Here is a 24,260-nt window from a genome sequence, read left to right as displayed (position 1 = left end):
AGTTATTTATAGGCGAAATAACGTGCATTCAAACGACACAGAGATTTTTAAAAAGTGGAATTAAGTCAACTTCGTGCATTTTATATGATGATTTGTATATAAAACCTGTCGGGGTTTGGGTTTGTTTTCATGTAAATGCAAAGAAAACAAATATCGAATAGGAAATAAACGTAACATTTGCAAAAAACTTTGGGTCTAAATAATTGAACAGGATAATAGTTAGTAATATAATACATTACTAACAAAGAAACAACATGACACCCCCAAACCCCCCGCCCCAAACAAAACCCCAACCCCAACCAAACAAACATTAATTTGCTGGTGCATTAACAAACCCAACTCTTAGGTGCACTTGCCGATTTTTCTTTATTGCACAAAATAACACCTCCTGGCAACTCTCCCCCCCCCCCCCCCCCCCCCCCAGTCTGTGCTGAGGTGGCTTGCAATTCCATCTAACAAGATGATCTTGTGTGTGTTTTAGGTGATGTTTCTTTAAAGTTTGTGTCTTTTTTTTCACCAATAGAAATTGTGCACAGCGTCTACATGCCTGTAGCCAGCATTTCGAGTGGGAGGGTTCGACTAGGTATTTTAGGTATTTGCTGGGGTCTTTTGGACATGAAGTTGCGTGGGCATGCCTCCCCGGAAGATTTTAAATCTTTGAAAGCATAAAACACGTTTTCCTGGCATTTTAAAACAACGATTTTCGACTATTTTGTAGATTGTGTTTTTGTTATTAACATTTATAGACTTGTACTGATAACAAAACATATTTTCAGTAATTCTATGCGCCGACGTTGTAAAGATCAAACAATGCAGTGCATGAAATAAACATGTTGATTACCGTAAATGATAGCCCGAGTACTAAACGTCGTCCCACATATTTAGCACAGCGCGTCGGCAGCAAAAAAACAAAAAATCACTTCCACTGAATTACCATACATACCCCCACTACTAGGCACTAGAGCAGCGTGTCAACGTTAGTTTTTTTTTCCAGATTGTTCCAATAGCGATTTTTACTGCTTGTTCTTCCGACGCACACAAAAACCCCCAGTTTATGATGTCATAATGTTGTAATATTTTAGGTCTTCCACAAAAACCCCCACATGTTGACACCACAATCTAATTAAAATTAGCTCCACTATTACATGTGGATCTAACAGCAGCCATTTGGAGCTCATGTCTACAAATCAAAACCTTACTTGCAGAATCATGCCAGTGATTTGAAAATAATTTGAAAACATTCCGAATTATCCTGAGGGTAAACGACATGTTTCATGTGAATTACGAATGCCTTATTTAGACCAGTAGAACTACATGTAATTTTAATCAGATTGCTAACAACACTGCGTAATCTCCAATGTCCAGGTAACATTTCGTCTGTAAATAATAATTTAAATATTGACCAATCACACTTCGCCTTTTATAACGTTATTTGGGAGCATACAAATTCTTAAAATATCTGGCGAGTCTATTTTAGTGGCCGCAGTACAGCGAACCATACCAATATGTACGGGATGGGTTATCAGTCTTCAATTTTACATTAAAATTTATTTATTTATTTATTAAAAACCCCCCAACTAAATCAGTCTTCAGTTTTACATTACAAATTATTTATTTTATTACAAAGTAGCCCAATGGGCCCACCGACGGGAATCGATCCTAGATCGAACGCGCATCAAGCGAGTACTGTACCACTGAACTACGCCCCGCCCCCATAATAAGACGAGTGCCCGACAATCACCAAAGCGACGGAGAGTGGTACACACGCCAGGCAGGCATACCAGTTGTAGATCAAATACGTTTACACATCGATAAAACGTGAATATAATGTTGTTTCCATTGCCGGATTTATAAGGGGGCAATGGGGGCCCCCAGACTAAGGACTTCCTTTATAAAAAAATTTTAATAATTATAAAATTAGTTCATTTTTTTTTTATTTGTCATGTAATTTAATTTCTATGTTGAGGGGCCCCCGAACCTAAAGTGCCCCGGGCTCCCCAAAGTCTACATCCGGCCCTGATTCTCTCTCTCTTTTGTTTTTTTAATGTATAATGAACCAAAACATTCATCATAGCAATATTATAAATGTATTAAGCGCCAGGCCATTGTCATATATGTGTGCATGTGCATGTGTTTGCGAGTATCTTTAACTCACAAATAAATAGCACATTTCCATAACTTTCAGATTTATTATATGTTATTTCTAGAACGTTAATTAAAACACACATACGCACGCACACGCACGCACACACGCACGAGCGCGCGCACACACTAGCGCATACACACACACATACACACGCACACACACACAATATAGTATATTTAAGGTACGGGAAACATAATGCCATATCACTGAACGTTTTTATGGTAGCTACAGCTGTGCGGTATTGAACTTTGAGGTTCGATATCGGTATTTTTGTGGTGATTTACCTCGGTATCGGTACGGTATTCGGTATTGACACGATACCAATATCGAACGCTATTTTCGATATACTCGGCTTTAAATGCATGCCTGTGTTATGGCTCACCCGCTAAATTCATCTAAATACAATTAAATTCCAAACAAGGCTCTCGTCTGATTTATACCAACCCATTTTGCATTCGTCAGATATATTAGTGCTTTCCTGGAAATATTTTTCAATACCGAAATTTCGGTAGTTTGAAATTTGCTTGGTACGGTAAATCGGTATTGACATAATACCGATACCGCACGGTATATACGATATACCACCCAGCTCTAATGGTAGCATTATATATTACCACACACAATGAAGATAATAACATGAAGTAATCATTGCTGTGCATTGCTACATGATTGGTTGATCAATTAGGTCGGCAGAAGTCAAAGGTCATATAAATGAGTAAATACTTGAAAGGTATGGAGTGAACATCTTGGTTCAAATAGATTCCACATTATAACGTTTCTGTAAGATTTTTTTTTTTTTTTTTTTTCACAGGAACTTGACTGCTAGATATGGCAAAGCAAGGGAAAAGCACCGGCGTAGGAAGCGTGGGCGGGGGGTAGGGAGGGGGGGGGGGCACGTGAAGAAATCCAGTGAAAGTCATAATCAGATACACATTGCACCATCGATAATCGGCTATAATCGGTTGCTAGTAACTCAATCTAATTAAAATTAGCTCAACTATTACATGTGGATCTAACACCAGCCAGTTAGAGCTCATGTCCACCAATCAAAACGTTACTTGCAGAATCATGCCAGTGATTTGAAAATAATTTGAAAATATTCCGAATTATCCTGAGGGTATACGATATGTTTCATGTGAATTACGAATGCCTTATTTAGACCAGTAGAACTAATTTTAAAGGGACACACCCTAGTTACGGCTATTTGTTAACCATTACGGCGTTGTTTTTCGCTATTAAACCCCATTTTTCACAAATAAAATTGCACTTTACTTACATTTTATTATTTAGAATACACATTTCCATTCACCTGAAGTGCTTTTTGGTAATCCTGATGTTTGTAAAACCACGAAATGCATTTTTTTGCATTTTTTCAGAAGACGTGCTGTCGAGAAAAAAACGTTAAGCAAGCGAGGTCCAATCTATTTTTTAGAGGGAATCTTCCTGTGTAAACGTCACAGATGTTGGTATACCACGTGACCGTTATCATTTTGGTTCGGTTTGTTTTCTCGTGCACGGTTCGCGCAATCAACATCCGATTTGTTGTTGTTAATTTGTGAAATTTTTCTTCACAGTTCGTGAACATTTTCAGTAACAGTAAAGTTCAGACAAGTAAGTGTCTCAATACAAAACGTTACAAACCCTTAAAACCAATAATTTTGCTAAGTCTTACGATATCTGGAGAGGAGATACAACCAGGACAGAACAGTTGGAACATGTCCAGGAGAGGTGAAAAGAACGCACCCCAAGTCTGTGCGCACTCTGTGAAATTTGTCGTGAGGTAGGCATTGTTGTGCTTCGAGCGACATCTACCGGTGACATCAGAATACTAACTTTCAAAAATATATCAAGCAATTGGGACATGGTGATTCCCATGGTATTTATCGATATAAAACCTGCTTTTTCACTCCATTTGATAAAAACGTGATCTAAGTGTGTTACAGGTTTGTAGATTAACCAAATTATAATTTATTTTCGCTGGATGGAACTAGGGTGTGCGGCTTTAATCGGATTGCTAACAACACTGGGGAACTGGGAAACTCTATTAACGTGCCCCTATCCACAAGGGTTCAGGCACGCCCGCCCCGGATTCAGCCTCTGACTTCGCCAGTGACCGACTCCGGGGCGGGAGGGGGGTGGGGGGATGGGGGTATGGAAGAGAGATGTAGGGGGTAATTTTTAATGATGTGGTATGACCACTTACAAAAAATGCAAAAGAAATAAAACAATTTGGGGTCTACCATTATCTTATGTCTTCTGTTATATATTAATTATAATAGCACCAGAAAACCTAAATCATTCTATTCTTTTATTATATAGTTAGTAGGTGCGTAATAAATAACTTTCTGATCGGGCGGTTCAGAAAAAAACAAAAATATTATATAATTAATTTAATCAATTATTTTAGTTATTAATTATTTAAATTAGCCCTGGAGGATCAAGGATTCGCAAAGGGGGGAACCCCGCGCCACTGCCAGTCCGGCGCTCCAACAGGCGGGTGGCCCATTCCGGTCAGTCCGGATTTCCACGGGGGGGGGGGGGGGGGCGTTCCCGGCCTCCTAACAGGCTTCCCTATCGCACCCAAAAAGCACCCTACCACGGCGTCCCCCCCATCCCGCCCCCCCCCCCCCCCCGGTTATCCATGCAACACAGGTGGGCCATACTTAGAATGAAATGAATGATATATGATGATGAATATGAAGAAAGGTCCGCGAGCCGCCGTCCGGGGTGGTGGAGAAACGTATATGTTGAGGTTGTTGTTGTAGCATTTCGTGTTGAGGTTGATCCGATTATTGGTGTGAGGTGTCCTCGCTGTTCTCCCCAAGCATTCGTGAGCTCTACACCCGATAGGGTGCGTCACCTATACGGATGACAAACGTCATTGCTATATAAACCTCGATGTCACCCAAGAAACCACTCATTCGTTAAGTGGGTGGCGCCGAGTACCGGTCAAGGTGTTTTTTTGTTTTGTTTGTATATATACAATAGTGACCGATCAAATTAATACCGTTTAAAACCTGTTTAATTAAAAATAAGAGCATGTAAATTAAAATAATACTAAGTTAAAAATGCTAAGAGGAAAATTAACCACTAATTAATACATTTATTATAACAATTAATTAAAAATATAATCAATATACCATATATAATTAAAAACTAAAACACATAACAACCCCAGCCATATATTCCGCCTGTGGCGGGCGGCACAGACACTGCCAGGTGTATGCGCCGCCAAGCCACGGCGAAAAAACAAACATTCACGCAACCGCTCTCACACTAGGTTCAGAAACTTAGTTTTGGCCGGCTAAACGCACGGACCGAATAGAAGACATGTAATTGGAGACCGAGCTCCGATTGGTCAGAACTCGATCCCCCTCAGCCAATAGCCCCAACACCCAATAGACAATCATTTAAGTAAAAAGAACAGTAAAGGATAGACGTACTAGCAGGAACAAGAGAGCAAAAATAGAAATTGGGGTGGAGGAAAAGAAATCAATATTAACTTTAGATGAGAGAAATTAATAGGAAGGGCCGCGCAAGGCGACATCCCAAGGCATCACACGGCAAGACCCGGCTCTCCGGATATCACCGAATGGCACCTCGGGAGCGCCCGTGAGCGGTCGTCGTAGTCTCCAATCACACTTCGCCTTTTATACCGTTATTTGGGAGCATACAAATTCTAAAAATATCGGGCGAGTCTATTTTAGTGGCCGTAGTACAGCGAACCATACCAATACGTACAGGATGAGTTATCAGTCTTCAATTTTACATTACAAATTATTTATTTATTAAAAAAACTAAAAACTAAATCAGTCTTCAGTTTTACATTACAAATTATTTATTTTATAAAATAAAACATGTTTTAAGGCATTCGTAATTCACACAAAACATGTATACCCTCAGGATAATTTTGGAATGTCATGTCATGTCATAGGGTTTTACGTGCACATTCAGAACAAGCATTTTGGAATGTTTTCAAATTATTTTTAAATCACTGGCATGATTCTGCAAGTAAGGTTTTGATTGGTGGACATGAGCTCCAACTGGCTGGTGTTAGATCCACATGTAATAGTGGAGCTAATTTTAATTAGATTGGTAGCAAATGGTCAGCTTTCGATTAGACAATCAGTTAGAATTATACGAACAGAAGACGGATTGGAATTGTAAGGACCATGCACCTCTGGTCGTGTTCATCATACATAATTATTATGGTCAATGTTACCGTTAATAACTATTTAATATCTTTTTTTCTTTTCTTTATGCACACCTGAAAACATACCCAAACTCCAACATATTTACATAAATTTTATCATGTAAACTGGAGGAACGGTTACAGTTAACGTTTTATCACACAATCGATTGTGGATTTTTATAATCGAACATAACATCGGTAGAGGCAAACGGATCAATATTCGATTATAAATCGATCATTGGAACATCGTTGATTCACTCGAAATATCTTCCAAACTATTGAATATTTCTGACTGGAGAATTGCAACTACTTAGCACATTAGTGTCACGTCAGCAGTAATTGTGTTTATTTCGTCTTCCAGTGAGCAAACATGGCTGACCGTACCGGGGACTGGCTTGGGGATATACTTGGTGACGTCACCAAGCAGTCGGCAGCCACGCAAGCCATCATTGGGGGTGCGGCTGGCTGGTAAGTCACGCAAGGAACTTTCTGTTTTCAAAATCGTCATTAGCAATATTTCTAGTCAGTTGAAAATTGATTAATAACTACTGTTTAATGTTTTAAAATTGTTCCATTAGTAGCAAGGGATCAGTTATAGTTTGTTTTGTTTAACGACACCATTAGAGAAGATTGATGTATTACTCATCAGCTATTGGAAGTCGAACATTTGGTAACTCTGACATATATAGTCTTAGACAGGAAACATGCTACGTTTGACATCCAATAGCCGATGATTAATTGATCAATGTGCTCTACTGGTGTCGTTAAACAAAAGAAACAAACTTCGTTGCAGTTAGAGCACAACCAACCATGCCTGGTATATCAAAAGCTTTGGTATATGCTATCCTGTCTGTGGGATGGCACATATACAAGATCACTTGCTACTAATGGAAAAATGAAGCTGTTTTTTTCTCTAAGACTGTCAAAATTAAATGTTTGACATCTAATAGCCGATGATAAATAACTTGATGTGCTCTAGTGGTGTCCTTAAACAAACTAAACTTTAACTTTATTAATCTTTCCAGTCAGGGCGTAACGATGCCTGGTGTATCAAAGACTGTGGCATGTGCTGTTCTGTCTGTGGGATGGTGCATATAAAAAATGTAGCAGGATTCTATTCTAAGATTATATATCAAAATGACCAAATGTTTGACATCCAATAGCTGATGATTAACTTTATCTTGTTCTTGTTTTCAGGGGAGCTGGTTTTTTGCTGGTCAGGTTTGGAACAATGGCAGCTTTATCATTTGGCATGTCAATCTTGTTACTACAGGTATTTGTATAGTCAATTACGATCGGTAATATGAGGTGAGCAATAAAACACACACCCCGCTCTCCAGGAGAGGAATCAACATTTTACAGGCAACAAGAAGAAGTTTGTTTTGTTTAACGACACCACTAGAGCACATTGATTAATCAATCATCGGCTATTGGATGTTAAACATGTGGTACTTATGACTCGTAGTCAACAGAGGAAACCTGCTACATTTTTCCTAATTCAGCAAGGGATCTTTTATGTGCACTTTTCCACAGACAGGAAAGCATATACCACGGCCATTGTCCAGTTGTGGTGCACTGGCTGGAATGAAAAAAAACCCAATCAACTGAATGGATCCATCGAGGTGGTTCGATCCTGCGACGCAAGCACCTCAAGCGAGCACTCAACCGACTAAATCCTGCCTCCTCTACAGGCAACAAGTTGAGTATAGGATAGCACATACATAAAGTTAAATGACAATCACCAAACTTCGAGTAACAACAATAAAGATAGCCCATCTGTCTATTCTGCGCCCAAATACCCCAACCTTATATTAGGCTGCGAAAATTTTGTTTTATAATCGTTTAAATGTACATAAGTGCAATAGTATACATGTACGATATTCGAGGTGGTCGCAACAGACAAGTTTGCAAGAGACCCATGTTTTTATGCTTCAATAACTTCAAGCGTCATGTTGACCCCCCCCCCCTGCTCAAGGCGAATTTTTTTTTCATATCCCGATTTTTAATGTAATTTCTTTCCAAAAAAAGGTGGTCAGAAAGCAGCTCGGCTAGCCAGCAGAAAACACTTGAGACTAGCCCTAGAAGGGGTCAATTTTTCAAAATTTTCGGGGCCCTGCCACGGGCTTCGCGCCTGTGGGGCTCGCAGTATTGGGCTTTGCCAGACACCCTGACCCCCCCCCCCCTGCAAAATTTCCTGCGCACGCCCCTGAACAGATGGATGTATCAAATACTGAAGTTGTCATGTGGAATGTGAAGGGCTCGCTGTGTATACGGTTATCAATAGGTCTCGGAGAATTGAAATTCTACGTGACCGATAAATGGGTTACGCATAAATAAATTCAGGTAACCCATTTTGCTTCCCACTCCACGCAGTGAAATTTGATCTTGCTTCTAGTCGTAACATTTACTATGCAGTGTACCTATCTGTCCAGTCATAACATTGTAATGTTTAGTATCCCTATCTGTCCAGTCATAACATTGTAATGTTTAGTATACCTATCTGTCCAGTCATAACATTGTAATGTTTAGTATCCCTATCTGTCCAGTCATAACATTGTCATGTTTAGTATCCCTATCTGTCCAGTCATAACACTGTCATGTTTAGTATCCCTATCTGTCCAGTCATAACACTGTAATGTTTAGTATCCCTATCTGTCCAGTCATAACATTGTCATGTTTAGTATACCTATCAGTCCAGTCATAACATTGTAATGTTTAGTATCCCTACCTGTCCAGTCATAACACTGTCATGTTTAGTATCCCTATCTGTCCAGTCATATCACTGTCATGTTTAGTATCCCTATCTGTCCAGTCATAACATTATAATTTTTAGTATCCCTACCTGTCCAGTCATAACACTGTCATGTTTAGTATCCCTATCTGTCCAGTCATAACACTGTCATGTTTAGTATCCCTATCTGTCCAGTCATAACATTATAATTTTTAGTATCCCTACCTGTCCAGTCATAACATTGTAATGTTTAGTATACCTCTCCATCCAGTCATAACATTCTAATGTTTAGTATCCCTATCCGTCCTGTCATAACATTGTAATGTTTAGTATACCTACCTGTCCAGTCATAACATTCTAATGTTTAGTATCCCTATCCGTCCTGTCATAACATTGTAATGTTTAGTATACCTATCTGTCCAGTCATAACATTGTAATGTTTAGTATACCTATCCATCCAGTCATAACATTGTAATGTTTAGTATCCCTATCCGTCCTGTCATAACATTGTAATGTTTAGTATCCCTATCTGTCCAGTCATAACATTGTAATGTTTAGTATCCCTATCCATCCCTATCCGTCCTGTCATAACATTGTAATGTTTAGTATCCCTACCTGTCCAGTCATAACATTGTAATGTTTAGTATCCCTATCTGTCCAGTCATAACATTGTAATGTTTAGTATCCCTACCTGTCCAGTCATAACATTGTAATGTTTAGTATCCCTACCTGTCCAGTCATAACATTGTAATGTTTAGTATCCCTACCTGTCCAGTCATAACATTGTAATGTTTAGTATCCCTATCCGTCCAGTCATAACATTGTAATGTTTAGTATCCCTATCCGTCCAGTCATAACATTGTAATGTTTAGTATCCCTATCCGTCCTGTCATAACATTGTAATGTTTAGTATCCCTATCCGTCCAGTCATAACATTGTAATGTTTAGTATCCCTATCCGTCCTGTCATAACATTGTAATGTTTAGTATCCCTATCTGTCCAGTCATAACATTGTAATGTTTAGTATCCCTATCCATCCCTATCCGTCCTGTCATAACATTGTAATGTTTAGTATCCCTACCTGTCCAGTCATAACATTGTAATGTTTAGTATCCCTATCTGTCCAGTCATAACATTGTAATGTTTAGTATCCCTACCTGTCCAGTCATAACAATGTTTAGTATCCCTACCTGTCCAGTCATAACATTGTAATGTTTAGTATCCCTACCTGTCCAGTCATAACATTGTAATGTTTAGTATCCCTATCCGTCCAGTCATAACATTGTAATGTTTAGTATCCCTATCCGTCCAGTCATAACATTGTAATGTTTAGTATCCCTATCCGTCCTGTCATAACATTGTAATGTTTAGTATCCCTATCCGTCCAGTCATAACATTGTAATGTTTAGTATCCCTATCCGTCCAGTCATAACATTGTAATGTTTAGTATCCCTATCCGTCCAGTCATAACATTGTAATGTTTAGTATCCCTATCCGTCCTGTCATAACATTGTAATGTTTAGTATCCCTATCAGTCCAGTCATAACATTGTAATGTTTAGTATCCCTATCCGTCCTGTCATAACATTGTAATGTTTAGTATCCCTATCCGTCCTGTCATAACATTGTAATGTTTAGTATCCCTATCCGTCCTGTCATAACATTGTAATGTTTAGTATCCCTATCCGTCCTGTCATAACATTGTAATGTTTAGTATCCCTATCTGTCCAGTCATAACATTGTAGTGTTTAGTATCCCTATCCGTCCTGTCATAACATTCTAATGTTTAGTATACCTCTCCATCCAGTCATAACATTCTAATGTTTAGTATCCCTATCCGTCCTGTCATAACATTGTAATGTTTAGTATCACCCACCTGTCCAGTCATAACATTGCACTGTCTATAGATTTAATATTAAATAGTATGAATAAAAACAATGGTAAAAAAAAAAAAAAAAAGTATAGCAAACAGTATTGTTTTATGTATTCGTCTTTTGTTTTGTTTTGTAGTTTGCCCAGCACCAAGGATATATTAACATAACCTGGCCTCCTGTGGACGACAACATGTATGATAATTTGAGATCACAAATACAAAATGAATACCGGCGACAGTACTCTGGGGTAGGTGTTTACAGTTTGTGTGTAGAGTAAGGTTCATACAGGTCATGGGGAAGTCTGGAAAGTCATAGTAGGTGTTTACAGTTGGTGTGTAGAGTAAGGTTCATACAGGTCATGGGGAAGTCTGGAAAGTCATAGTAGGTGTTTACAGTTGGTGTGTAGAGTAAGGTTCATACAGGTCATGGGGAAGTCTGGAAAGTCATAGTAGGTGTTTACAGTTGGTGTGTAGAGTATGGTTCATACAGGTCATGGGGAAGTCTGGAAAGTCATAGTAGGTGTTTACAGTTGGTGTGTAGAGTAAGGTTCATACAGGTCATGGGGAAGTCTGGAAAGTCATAGTAGGTGTTTACAGTTGGTGTGTAGAGTATGGTTCATACAGGTCATGGGGAAGTCTGGAAAGTCATAGCAGGTGTTTACAGTTCGTGTGTAGAGTAAGGTTCATACAGGTCATGGGGAAGTCTGGAAAGTCATAGTAGGTGTTTACAGTTCGTGTGTAGAGTATGGTTCATACAGGTCACGGGGAAGTCTGGAAAGTCATAGTAGGTGTTTACAGTTCGTGTGTAGAGTATGGTTTACAGTTTATGTGTAGAGTATGGTTCATACAGGTCATGGGGAAGTCTGGAAAGTCATAGTATGTGTTTACAGTTTATGTGTAGAGTAAGGTTCATACAGGTCGTGGGGAATTCTGGAAAGTCGTAGTAGGTGTTTACAGTTTGTGTGTAGAGTAAGGTTCATACAGGTCATTGGGAAGTCTGGAAAGTCATAGTAGGTGTTTACAGTTTGTGTGTAGAGTATGGTTTACTTTGTGTGTAGAGTAAGGTTCATACAGGTCATGGGGAAGTCTGGAAAGTCATAGTAGGTGTTTACAGTTTGTGTGTAGAGTATGGTTTACAGTTTGTGTGTAGAGTAAGGTTCATACAGGTCATGGGGAAGTCTGGAAAGTCGTAGTAGGTGTTTACAGTTTGTGTGTAAAGTATGGTTCATACAGGTCACGGGGAAGTCTGGAAAGTCATAGTAGGTGTTTACAGTTTGTGTGTAGAGTATGGTTTACAGTTTATGTGTAGAGTATGGTTTACAGTTTGTGTGTAGAGTATGGTTTACAGTTTGTGTGTAGAGTATGGTTCATACAGGTCACGGGGAAGTCTGGAAAGTCATAGTAGGTGTTTACAGTTTATGTGTAGAGTATGGTTCATACAGGTCACGGGGAAGTCTGGAAAGTCATAGTAGGTGTTTACAGTTTGTGTGTAGAGTATGGTTCATACAGGTCATGGGGAAGTCTAGAAAGTCATAGTAGGTGTTTACAGTTTGTGTGTAGAGTATGGTTCATACAGGTCATGGGGAAGTCTAGAAAGTCATAGTAGGTGTTTACAGTTTGTGTGTAGAGTATGGTTCATACAGGTCATGGGGAAGTCTGGAAAGTCATAGTAGGTGTTTACAGTTTCTATGTAGAGTATGGTTCATACAGGTCACGGGGAAGTGTGGAAAGTCATAGTAGGTGTTTACAGTTTGTGTGTAGAGTATGGTTCATACAGGTCATGGGGAAGTCTGGAAAGTCGTAGTAGGTGTTTACAGTTTGTGTGTAGAGTATGGTTCATACAGGTCACGGGGAAGTCTGGAAAGTCATAGTAGGTGTTTACAGTTTGTGTGTAGAGTATGGTTTACAGTTTATATGTAGAGTATGGTTCATACAGGTCATGGGGAAGTCTGGAAAGTCATAGTAGGTGTTTACAGTTGGTGTGTAGAGTAAGGTTCATACAGGTCATGGGGAAGTCTGGAAAGTCATAGTAGGTGTTTACAGTTGGTGTGTAGAGTATGGTTCATACAGGTCATGGGGAAGTCTGGAAAGTCATAGTAGGTGTTTACAGTTGGTGTGTAGAGTATGGTTCATACAGGTCATGGGGAAGTCTGGAAAGTCATAGTAGGTGTTTACAGTTCGTGTGTAGAGCATGGTTCATACAGGTCATGGGGAAGTCTGGAAAGTCATAGTAGGTGTTTACAGTTTATGTGTAGAGTAAGGTTCATACAGGTCGTGGGGAATTCTGGAAAGTCATAGTAGGTGTTTACAGTTTGTGTGTAGAGTAAGGTTCATACAGGTCATGGGGAAGTCTGGAAAGTCATAGTAGGTGTTTACAGTTTGTGTGTAGAGTATGGTTTACTTTGTGTGTAGAGTAAGGTTCATACAGGTCATGGGGAAGTCTGGAAAGTCGTAGTAGGTGTTTACAGTTTGTGTGTAGAGTATGGTTCATACAGGTCACGGGGAAGTCTGGAAAGTCATAGTAGGTGTTTACAGTTTGTGTGTAGAGTATGGTTTACAGTTTATGTGTAGAGTATGGTTTACAGTTTGTGTGTAGAGTATGGTTTACAGTTTGTGTGTAGAGTATGGTTCATACAGGTCACGGGGAAGTCTGGAAAGTCATAGTAGGTGTTTACAGTTTATGTGTAGAGTATGGTTCATACAGGTCACGGGGAAGTCTGGAAAGTCATAGTAGGTGTTTACAGTTTGTGTGTAGAGTATGGTTCATACAGGTCATGGGGAAGTCTAGAAAGTCATAGTAGGTGTTTACAGTTTGTGTGTAGAGTATGGTTCATACAGGTCATGGGGAAGTCTAGAAAGTCATAGTAGGTGTTTACAGTTTGTGTGTAGAGTATGGTTCATACAGGTCATGGGGAAGTCTGGAAAGTCATAGTAGGTGTTTACAGTTTGTGTGTAGAGTATGGTTCATACATACATGGGGAAGTCTGGACATAGTAGGTGTTTACAGTGTGGAAGTAGTCATAGTAGGTGTTTACAGTTTGTGTGTAGAGTATGGTTCATACAGGTCATGGGGAAGTCTGGAAAGTCGTAGTAGGTGTTTACAGTTTGTGTGTAGAGTATGGTTCATACAGGTCACGGGGAAGTCTGGAAAGTCATAGTAGGTGTTTACAGTTTGTGTGTAGAGTATGGTTTACAGTTTATATGTAGAGTATGGTTCATACAGGTCATGGGGAAGTCTGGAAAGTCATAGTAGGTGTTTACAGTTGGTGTGTAGAGTAAGGTTCATACAGGTCATGGGGAAGTCTGGAAAGTCATAGTAGGTGTTTACAGTTGGTGTGTAGAGTATGGTTCATACAGGTCATGGGGAAGTCTGGAAAGTCATAGTAGGTGTTTACAGTTGGTGTGTAGAGTATGGTTCATACAGGTCATGGGGAAGTCTGGAAAGTCATAGTAGGTGTTTACAGTTCGTGTGTAGAGTATGGTTCATACAGGTCATGGGGAAGTCTGGAAAGTCATAGTATGTGTTTACAGTTTATGTGTAGAGTAAGGTTCATACAGGTCGTGGGGAATTCTGGAAAGTCATAGTAGGTGTTTACAGTTTGTGTGTAGAGTAAGGTTCATACAGGTCATGGGGAAGTCTGGAAAGTCATAGTAGGTGTTTACAGTTTGTGTGTAGAGTATGGTTTACTTTGTGTGTAGAGTAAGGTTCATACAGGTCATGGGGAAGTCTGGAAAGTCGTAGTAGGTGTTTACAGTTTGTGTGTAGAGTATGGTTCATACAGGTCACGGGGAAGTCTGGAAAGTCATAGTAGGTGTTTACAGTTTGTGTGTAGAGTATGGTTTACAGTTTATGTGTAGAGTATGGTTTACAGTTTGTGTGTAGAGTATGGTTTACAGTTTGTGTGTAGAGTATGGTTCATACAGGTCACGGGGAAGTCTGGAAAGTCATAGTAGGTGTTTACAGTTTATGTGTAGAGTATGGTTCATACAGGTCACGGGGAAGTCTGGAAAGTCATAGTAGGTGTTTACAGTTTGTGTGTAGAGTATGGTTCATACAGGTCACGGGGAAGTCTAGAAAGTCATAGTAGGTGTTTACAGTTTGTGTGTAGAGTATGGTTCATACAGGTCACGGGGAAGTCTAGAAAGTCATAGTAGGTGTTTACAGTTTGTGTGTAGAGTATGGTTCATACAGGTCATGGGGAAGTCTGGAAAGTCATAGTAGGTGTTTACAGTTTGTGTGTAGAGTATGGTTCATACAGGTCATGGGGAAGTCTGGAAAGTCATAGTAGGTGTTTACAGTTTGTGTGTAGAGTATGGTTCATACAGGTCACGGGGAAGTGTGGAAAGTCATAGTAGGTGTTTACAGTTTGTGTGTAGAGTATGGTTCATACAGGTCATGGGGAAGTCTGGAAAGTCGTAGTAGGTGTTTACAGTTTGTGTGTAGAGTATGGTTCATACAGGTCACGGGGAAGTCTGGAAAGTCATAGTAGGTGTTTACAGTTTGTGTGTAGAGTATGGTTTACAGTTTATATGTAGAGTATGGTTCATACAGGTCATGGGGAAGTCTGGAAAGTCATAGTAGGTGTTTACAGTTGGTGTGTAGAGTACGGTTCATACAGGTCATGGGGAAGTCTGGAAAGTCATAGTAGGTGTTTACAGTTGGTGTGTAGAGTATGGTTCATACAGGTCATGGGGAAGTCTGGAAAGTCATAGTAGGTGTTTACAGTTGGTGTGTAGAGTATGGTTCATACAGGTCATGGGGAAGTCTGGAAAGTCATAGTAGGTGTTTACAGTTCGTGTGTAGAGTATGGTTCATACAGGTCATGGGGAAGTCTGGAAAGTCATAGTATGTGTTTACAGTTTATGTGTAGAGTAAGGTTCATACAGGTCGTGGGGAATTCTGGAAAGTCATAGTAGGTGTTTACAGTTTGTGTGTAGAGTAAGGTTCATACAGGTCATGGGGAAGTCTGGAAAGTCATAGTAGGTGTTTACAGTTTGTGTGTAGAGTATGGTTTACTTTGTGTGTAGAGTAAGGTTCATACAGGTCATGGGGAAGTCTGGAAAGTCGTAGTAGGTGTTTACAGTTTGTGTGTAGAGTATGGTTCATACAGGTCACGGGGAAGTCTGGAAAGTCATAGTAGGTGTTTACAGTTTGTGTGTAGAGTATGGTTTACAGTTTGTGTGTAGAGTATGGTTTACAGTTTGTGTGTAGAGTATGGTTCATACAGGTCACGGGGAAGTCTGGAAAGTCATAGTAGGTGTTTACAGTTTATGTGTAGAGTATGGTTCATACAGGTCATGGGGAAGTCTGGAAAGTCATAGTAGGTGTTTACAGTTTGTGTGTAGAGTATGGTTCATACAGGTCACGGGGAAGTCTGGAAAGTCATAGTAGGTGTTTACAGTTTGTGTGTAGAGTATGGTTCATACAGGTCACGGGGAAGTCTGGAAAGTCATAGTAGGTGTTTACAGTTTGTGTGTAGAGTATGGTTTACAGTTTATGTGTAGAGTATGGTTCATACAGGTCATGGGGAAGTCTGGAAAGTGGTAGTAGGTGTTTACAGTTTGTGTGTAGAGTAAGGTTCATACAGGTCGTGGGGAATTCTGGAAAGTGGTAGTAGGTGTTTACAGTTTGTGTGTAGAGTAAGGTCCATACAGGCCATGGGGAAGTCTGGAACGTCATAGAATTTGTACATTAGGGAATAACCCTGCTACGTTTTCATAAATTCTTTGACGGAGCCAATAAAACGAGAATTACCTTGTCCAACAGGCTTCAAGAGGAACTAACGAACTCGTCCAGTATCAACACAATGTCAGATAACACAGATTACACTCTGTGATTAGTACGCCAGTTGTAAAACGCTCGTTTGATGCGCAGTCAGTTTGGGATCGATCCCTGTCAGTGGGCTCATTGGGTTAATTCTCGTTCCAGTCTGTACACCACGACTGGTATATCAAATGCTGTGGTATGTGTTATCCTGTCTGTGGGATGGTGCATACAAAAGATCCCTTGCTATTAATGGAAAAATGTACCGGGTTTCCTCTCTTAAGACTATGCCAAAATTATCAAATGTTTAACATCCAATAGCCGATGATTAATAAATCAATGTGCTCTAGTCGCGTCGTTAAACAAAACAAACTTCTTCTCTGTAATTGTGCCAGTTGACACAGAAATCTGGATTTTACACAAATACCAATTTGGACTAAGTCCACTACTTTAGTAAAGGTTTAAAGGTCTACATTGATCAAAAACGTAATTCACTATTGTTTGACATCTACGTATATCTTTTACAATATATATGATGTATCAATAAAATAAATTTTAAAAAACTTACCCGTTTTTAATATATTCGTGTTTTTCCCATCGCTTGCCAAAAAGCCTCTGAACTCCGAAAGTTCAGTCACGTGACCCCATGACGCAACAACAGGCATAACATGAAAGGCGATTCGCAGCCTTTCAGACATTTTACATGGAAGTGGAACACGTGTATTTTTAAAAAGCGAAAATGTTATTCTATTGAATTGAATTGTATGTTTGGAATATTATTTTGAAGATATCTTTCAAATGTGAAACATGGTGAACCATTGTTCGGTGTATGGATGTACACAAGTTGCAGTTAAAGGCAAAAGAAGTTTGCATATTTTCCCGAAAGACAAACCGACAATGTTTGCACGGAAGCAGTTCTTAAACCGAACACGTGCGTATTGGAAAGGACCGTCAAGATGGGATTCGACTTGCAATGACCACATCACACCTGGGGATTACTACAATTATCTAAGATAGTCGATGGGAATAGCACCAAAACTTTTGTTAAAAAACTTGTCTATTCCAAGCCTGTATCCCCCCTGTTCAGCCTATTTGGAGCCCGGAGCCCGAACAATATTTTTCCTACATATATATTTTTTAACATATATAAATGCATCGTGTTGAGGTGTATCTTTGTGCCAAATATGAACAATGCAGGGCCGTACCCTCCGGGGGGGCAGGGGGGGGGGCAGCTGCCCCCCCCCTGAGAATCTTGTCCTTTTTTTTTTTTTATATATCTCCAGTAATAGCATAGAAATGTTTAATCTTTATAGTATGTTAAAAATTATTTATAAAATTTAGTGCCCCCCCATGGATTTTGGTCAGGGTACGGCCCTGCAATGTACACCTCGGCATTAACATTCGGGCTTTGTTTTTGTCTACGGGAAACGTCCGGGCTCCGGGCTGCAAATAGGCTGACCGCATTTGGCTCGACGGATCATCATCGGTGTACTACGGTTCTAACTGATAGGGAAGTACGCCTAACGGATTTTCTCCTTCTTCCTCACCAATCGAGATAGCATTAGAATAAATAGACAAATGCGACAAGTCCAAAATGTCCAAACTAACGTCCGATAAGAATGAGCTGTTTTCCGAAGAATCATTACATGCTGTCGCCATGCTAACCTACTAATGAATGAGTGGAATTCACCTTATGCTACGTCACAGGTCAGATGCGGGTCAAATCGACTGGATCAGTGTTTTATCCCCGTGCGTTTTACAAAAAATCGCTTTATTAATAAGTGGGGTGGTATTTTTGTTTTTTTATTGTTAATAATGTAATCTTTAGGTATTTTTTTTTATATACCATGATTGTGGACCTTTAAAGTTTTGTTTTGTTTAAGGACACCACTAGAGCACATTGATTTATTAATCATCGGCTATTGGATGTCAAAAATTTGGTAATTTTGAAATATAGTCTTAGAGAAGAAACCAATTACATTGTTCCATTAGTAGCAAGGGATCCCATTAACAGGATAGCACATACCACAGTCTTTGATATACCATTTGTGGTGCTCTGGCTGGAACGAGAAAAACCCAATGGGCCCACCAATGGTGATTGATGCCAGACCGACCGTTCATCAGGCTAGCGTTTTATTACTGGGCTATTAAAGAATTAAATTGAAGCAATAAAACAGTTATAATAAGTTATATAATCAAAGATCTTTTAGTTCAGTTAAAAAAAAAAATGCCATAGAATCCTAATATGATTACATCGTTGCCACTGATCCTTTTTTTTTTTGGCACTGTTCCCATTATTTAGAAATAGTTTGAGCGTTTGGTTATTTCCACTTGTCAGTTTACTTCCATTCTACCAACGTGGACTTCAAAAACACACAGTAGTCTGAACACTTGATTATTTCCCCATAAACGTTTACTTCCATCTGTGAAACGTGAAGTTCAAAAGCCATACAGTCCATGTTCAGAAACACTGACTGGGGTGTGTTTCAACAAAGAAATCCTCTTTTAAAATAGTTGAAATATGTGGTCATTACTTTTATTACAAAACATATTGTATGTTCAAGTTGGTTGTCCCTCTAGAGAGGAGGCACTACATAGAGATTCATGGAGGCAACCACTGTTTTGCCAAATGCCCATTCCACTCTACAGAATGGAAACAAAAGAAGAAGTAATAAACACACAAACATATATAAATAATAATAATAATAAATAAATAATAATTAGTGTCGGGTTTCTGAAAAGACAGTTGTTTCAGGTCTGGATCAGTAGATGAAATAAAATACACACCTGGTAATTAATTAACCACCTGGTTTTGACAGTGTGTCATATACTTCAAAAGTAATTGAACATTTCGTGGATGCAAAATACTGAAATCATGCCATTGTATTGCATTTAGAAGTGTTGTGACGGATGGACGGTCAGTTAAAAAAGAGAAACAAGCGTATGGTCATATAATTATTTTGTAACTTGTATCGTTGATTATCTACTGCTGAAATTATTATCCTACATTGTCCATTGTATTGTAGTTGATCATTATATTCCAACTTATACAGGTACTCAAGTCATGTGAACGGACTTGAGTCTTGCTAGACTCGACCCGTACCCGAGTACTCGTGGAGACCCAATACGCCATCTTGGTAAATACCCAGTAAATATAGAATACGTAAAAAATATTAAAATCAAAAGTCTGTCGGTTACGGACATCTACTTCTAGACACATTTTTGCCTGCAGTACAACTCAGGTGGTGCTGTATTAATTTCCAGGTGTGTCTTGACCACGGATACGGGGTTTTGTCGTTAATGTTCCTTGGTAGAAGACAATTCACCAGTAATCTATGTCATAAGTATATTAAGAAGAGATAATTAATATCAATATTAAAAAACAAACAAAAAACCCAGTTAATTTAGTTTTTATATTTCTTTTTACCGACATATTTGTATCTTGTTGTTTTTTAGGTACAGAGGTTTGCACAAAATAACATTGTTTTGGCGACAGCATTCGGTGGTGGATTTTTCTTTGGAGTGTCATACTTTAGTGGCATCTGAGTACATGGTATTTCGCCCACACACTTTTAGCAGCCAGGAATGATCCTAGCCACGTTGAACCGAAGACTTCCAGAAGCGTGAACTAGTTGAGTAACAAGGAATCCAAAATTCATTACTACCAATCTTAGATGATCCACGGAGTAGGTTATTCAACAGTGTGGTCATTCAGCCATTTCTCTCTCATCTCTGGAACACACTATTCGTTTCGTCTGTGAAGTTAACTGTGTACATGTCGCATGTCGGTGAACACGAATTTAATGTTTCAGTCACAATAGCCTCTTACAATATAGACCTCATGTGATTTTCTGTCACCTGTAACGAAGTTGTCATACAGTCCATGTATACCCTTTCTCATAAGCGTACGAGGCGGGGGCGGTGGGGGGGGGGGGGGGGGGGGAGGGTGCAACTGCTTCCTAGTCCTGGAGCAAAAATGATACACATACCTGTTTACCATGTATTTCTATCATTCCACCCTCAATATTAGTTGTAATCCATATAAAAATGTGTAGTGATTCGTCTGCAACCCTATGCAACTGTTATGCTAATATGAAGAAATGATGTTATCCAGATTCGGGCATTTTCGTTTAATTCGGGCAAAAGCCAGCCTGCCCCATTACACAATTAGGAGCCCGTACGCCTATGTGCTTTCTTGCATTATTAATAAACTGTTATACATTACTTGGTTTATAATGCATTATTAATTCTGTAAACTTCATATGCATAACTGTATATGAAGTTTATTAACATGCATACTAGACCAAGTTATGTTCAAAAGAAACTACTTCATCTGTTTTCAGTCCTAGATTACTAAGTGTCTGTATTTTAGCGGAGGTAACACAGTAAAGCCAAAAAGCCTCACGGTAGTAACTGACGATTGTATTTACCATTCGTTACAGGTCATAGATCGGTACGTGTAGTCAGTCGTCACAATATATAATATATAGCTATGTCACACCACTGTTCTCTTTGTGTATATGTGGTTGCTCATAATTGAAAGGTATTTTATATTTTATCATTCAGTTGAACGCCATATATACTTGTGCTGGATTTTTTTTGTTTTTTTAATTAATTAATTTATTTATTGTATATATTTTTTGTATATGAAAACGAGATGTGATATTCTCGCATTTTCAGCTGTTTATATTGCAACAATGTTACACTTGTTCTTGAGGGGTTTTTTTACTTGTTTATTTATTTATTTATTTATTTATTTATTGTATATAAAACGAGATGTGATAATCCCCCATTTTAAGCTGTTTTTATTAGTACAATGAATTTATAGATATTTCCATTGAATTATAATCCTTGTTTTGTTTTGTGTATATAAAAAAGAAATACGATAGGCTCCCATTTTAACCTGTTTATATTGGTACAATGAATTTATACATATTTTGGTTGAATTCTAATCCTTGTTTTTTTGTGTATATAAAAAAAGAAAGAAATGTGATAGTCTCCCATTTTGAGCTGTTTATGTCGGAACTATGAATGTATAGATTTTAATTATTTATATTTTTGAACTTGTTTCTTTTGTATGTTCCTCCATTTATAGATCTGCTTGCAGTGTGCACACGAAACTAACTAGTCCGGTCACAATCAAAATAGTATTATCTAAAAACTCATTGATTGTGCCCAAGATTTAGGATAGCATAAATCGAAAATGTGACAAAACTGTCCCATTTATATATCTTCCAATATTCATTACTATGTCATGTAAATATATGTTACTTAGCTTGTGTACAATATTTTAACTCATGTTTTTGCTAAATAATTGTGTGTTCTGATGTACATGTGAATAAAAATCAAAGTGTTATGCTTATTTGTAACTTATTACCACGACTGTTACATCAAAGGTGATGGTACTATCTAATGAAGTGAATATATAAGATCTATGATGGCAGGGGATCAACATTCCTATTGCCCAACACCCATGCCGAGTGGAATTTGCATATGCCCGATGACAAAGTGACTGGTGTAACAGCTACAATTTATATTTTGATTTTGTTAAAACTTCCAATAAATCCCAAAACACACCATATAATCTCTGGACCAGACTAGGTTACCAGTACTTTCTACGTCAATTTCGGACTAATCTGGGGATGAGGTGGGGGTGGGTGGGGTGACTAAATGTCATAAGTGTTTTTCCAATTGGTGACCATCCCAGTGATACATTCTGATATGATGGACATTTGGACCAAAAGTTTCAAGGTCAAATAAAGATGATCATTCGGGAATACATAATTGCAGTGGTTGCAAAACATGGCGTCGCGCGTCGCATGCGATGTTTACTACCCTCATTTCCGACGTCTTATTTTCGCCACAGTTGCTCAGACTCCAGTTTATATTTTCTTGGTTCTTGTCTGAATGTATAGTTCGGCTTCTATGGGTTAATTTCTTCAGGAAAACTTGGAGTTTCTTACGAATACAGTGTCCATTACTGCTCATTGCCTGTTTTTAAAATATATTTTGTTTTGATTCATGAGCACAGTAGACCAAGTGATTTTCTGCGATCGCGGCAAACAGACGGAATTCCCATTGTGAAACGGAATTTACATTTGGAAACGGAATTACAATTTTCCGCAAAGTTAATTTTTTTTAATACTATTTTACTATTACCACACTCTGTAAACTGACGATTGACACGTGCGCAGTACTATTGGCAAACGCTAGACGACTATGCGCTTCACGGTAAACCAAATGGTGACATTGGGAACCAATCAAATACTTCGCGAACGTTAGTGAAACGTTTGCTGGCTGAACTTGGGGCTGGTTTACTGCTTAGTCTGTTGCGCCTGCGCAGATGGGACAGGGTTTTTTCCAGGAGTAAGTTTAGCCACCGGTTTGTCGCTAACGCTTGTCTTGGAAGACAGATTTTTACGCTACACATTAAACCGAATGACCATTTCTGGAAACACCCGTCAAAATGTGTTTGCAAACGTTTAGCAAAAAACGGCTAGCTGAACGTTGCAATGTTACTTTATTTCCGCTGTGTCATTCGCATACTTCAATTTGCAGACGACGTTAGACTGCCACAAAGATGAAAAAATAAATGTTTACGTTTTGTGAACCCTAACTGCAGTGCACTTAATTGTTAGACAATCATGCTTTATGTCTAGTTATTATAATTGTAGCCTTTGCTTTGATTTTTCGCTACTAATATGTAGGGTTACTTTGATTTAATGACAAATAGCGACGTCATATTAATTTTATTATTATTTGTCACAACTTGTGTTAGTTCAATTGTTAATTGCATATTGTAGTCTGAAATGGAAATGAAACGGAATTTACAAAAACATGAAACGGAAAATAGCTTGTTTTTAAAACGGAAAAACCACTCCGTCATACTTGTTCTATTCTTGGGCCAACAATTTCACCAACTATATGCATTACAAGTGGACTACAGTGCACAAATCTGTGGTAACAAACTCCGGCCCATGGAACACCCCCCCCGTGCATGCCCCATGTCTGTAGCTCTCGATAAACCCCCAACTCCTACTCTGTCAGTTTCAACGCCTACTAGTACTTCGTTTTGCAACCGCTGAATTGTATGTTGTACATCACCCAAATGAGTTCCACTTTACATTTCTTACACCAAACTAGCTCATATTATACAACATGTATTCTAGAGAGCTTTTTATTGTACATATATTGGTATTGCTGCAGGATTTTTTAAATTTCAGGTACCGATAAAGAACTTGTATTAAAGAGGTGATACTAGTGGTCTTAAGTGTGTGGGTTTGTTTCGTTTTAGAAAAATTACATTTCCACAATCAAGGATAGTTCTTTCCCACTGACAGTTCTAAATCTGTTCCCGTTATATCCAGTGAGTAGCCTACATCAGTATAAATATTGAAGCCATTTGTTAAATAAAAGACGCTTTGTATAAACTGTTAGTCAAGTAGGCGAAAGACCCATAAAACTGCTTTTGTAACTTGTTTTGTTACAAATGGGTACCCATGATTAATGCTGTTTATACAACGTAAGGTTTACGGTTAATGTAGGTACCCACACG

At 38.8% G+C, this 24,260-nt stretch overlaps 1 protein-coding gene across 2 annotated transcripts; it reads left to right on the top strand.

Annotated features, from left to right (window-relative positions):
- Positions 1 to 564: 564 nt before the first annotated feature.
- LOC121374730 (FUN14 domain-containing protein 1A-like) lies at positions 565 to 22,061 on the top strand. Of its 2 annotated transcripts, none has more exons than XM_041501841.1 (5): positions 565 to 583; positions 6,700 to 6,806; positions 7,536 to 7,611; positions 11,079 to 11,189; positions 20,162 to 22,061. In XM_041501841.1, exons 2-5 carry the CDS (start codon positions 6,709 to 6,711, stop codon positions 20,249 to 20,251), a joined length of 375 nt encoding a protein of 124 aa, XP_041357775.1. In that variant the 5' UTR covers positions 565 to 583; positions 6,700 to 6,708; the 3' UTR covers positions 20,252 to 22,061. The 2 variants fall into 2 exon arrangements, with proteins under 2 accessions (XP_041357775.1, XP_041357781.1); XM_041501847.1 differs by lacking the exon at positions 565 to 583 and adding an exon at positions 6,291 to 6,309.
- The last annotated feature ends 2,199 nt before the right edge of the window (positions 22,062 to 24,260 follow it).

This window comes from Gigantopelta aegis, chromosome 1, assembly GCF_016097555.1.
Source record: "Gigantopelta aegis isolate Gae_Host chromosome 1, Gae_host_genome, whole genome shotgun sequence".
NCBI classification, from domain to species: Eukaryota; Metazoa; Mollusca; class Gastropoda; order Neomphalida; family Peltospiridae; genus Gigantopelta; species Gigantopelta aegis.
Note: the sequence above shows the minus strand (reverse complement) of the source record. Positions and strands in the feature narration are given on the sequence as shown.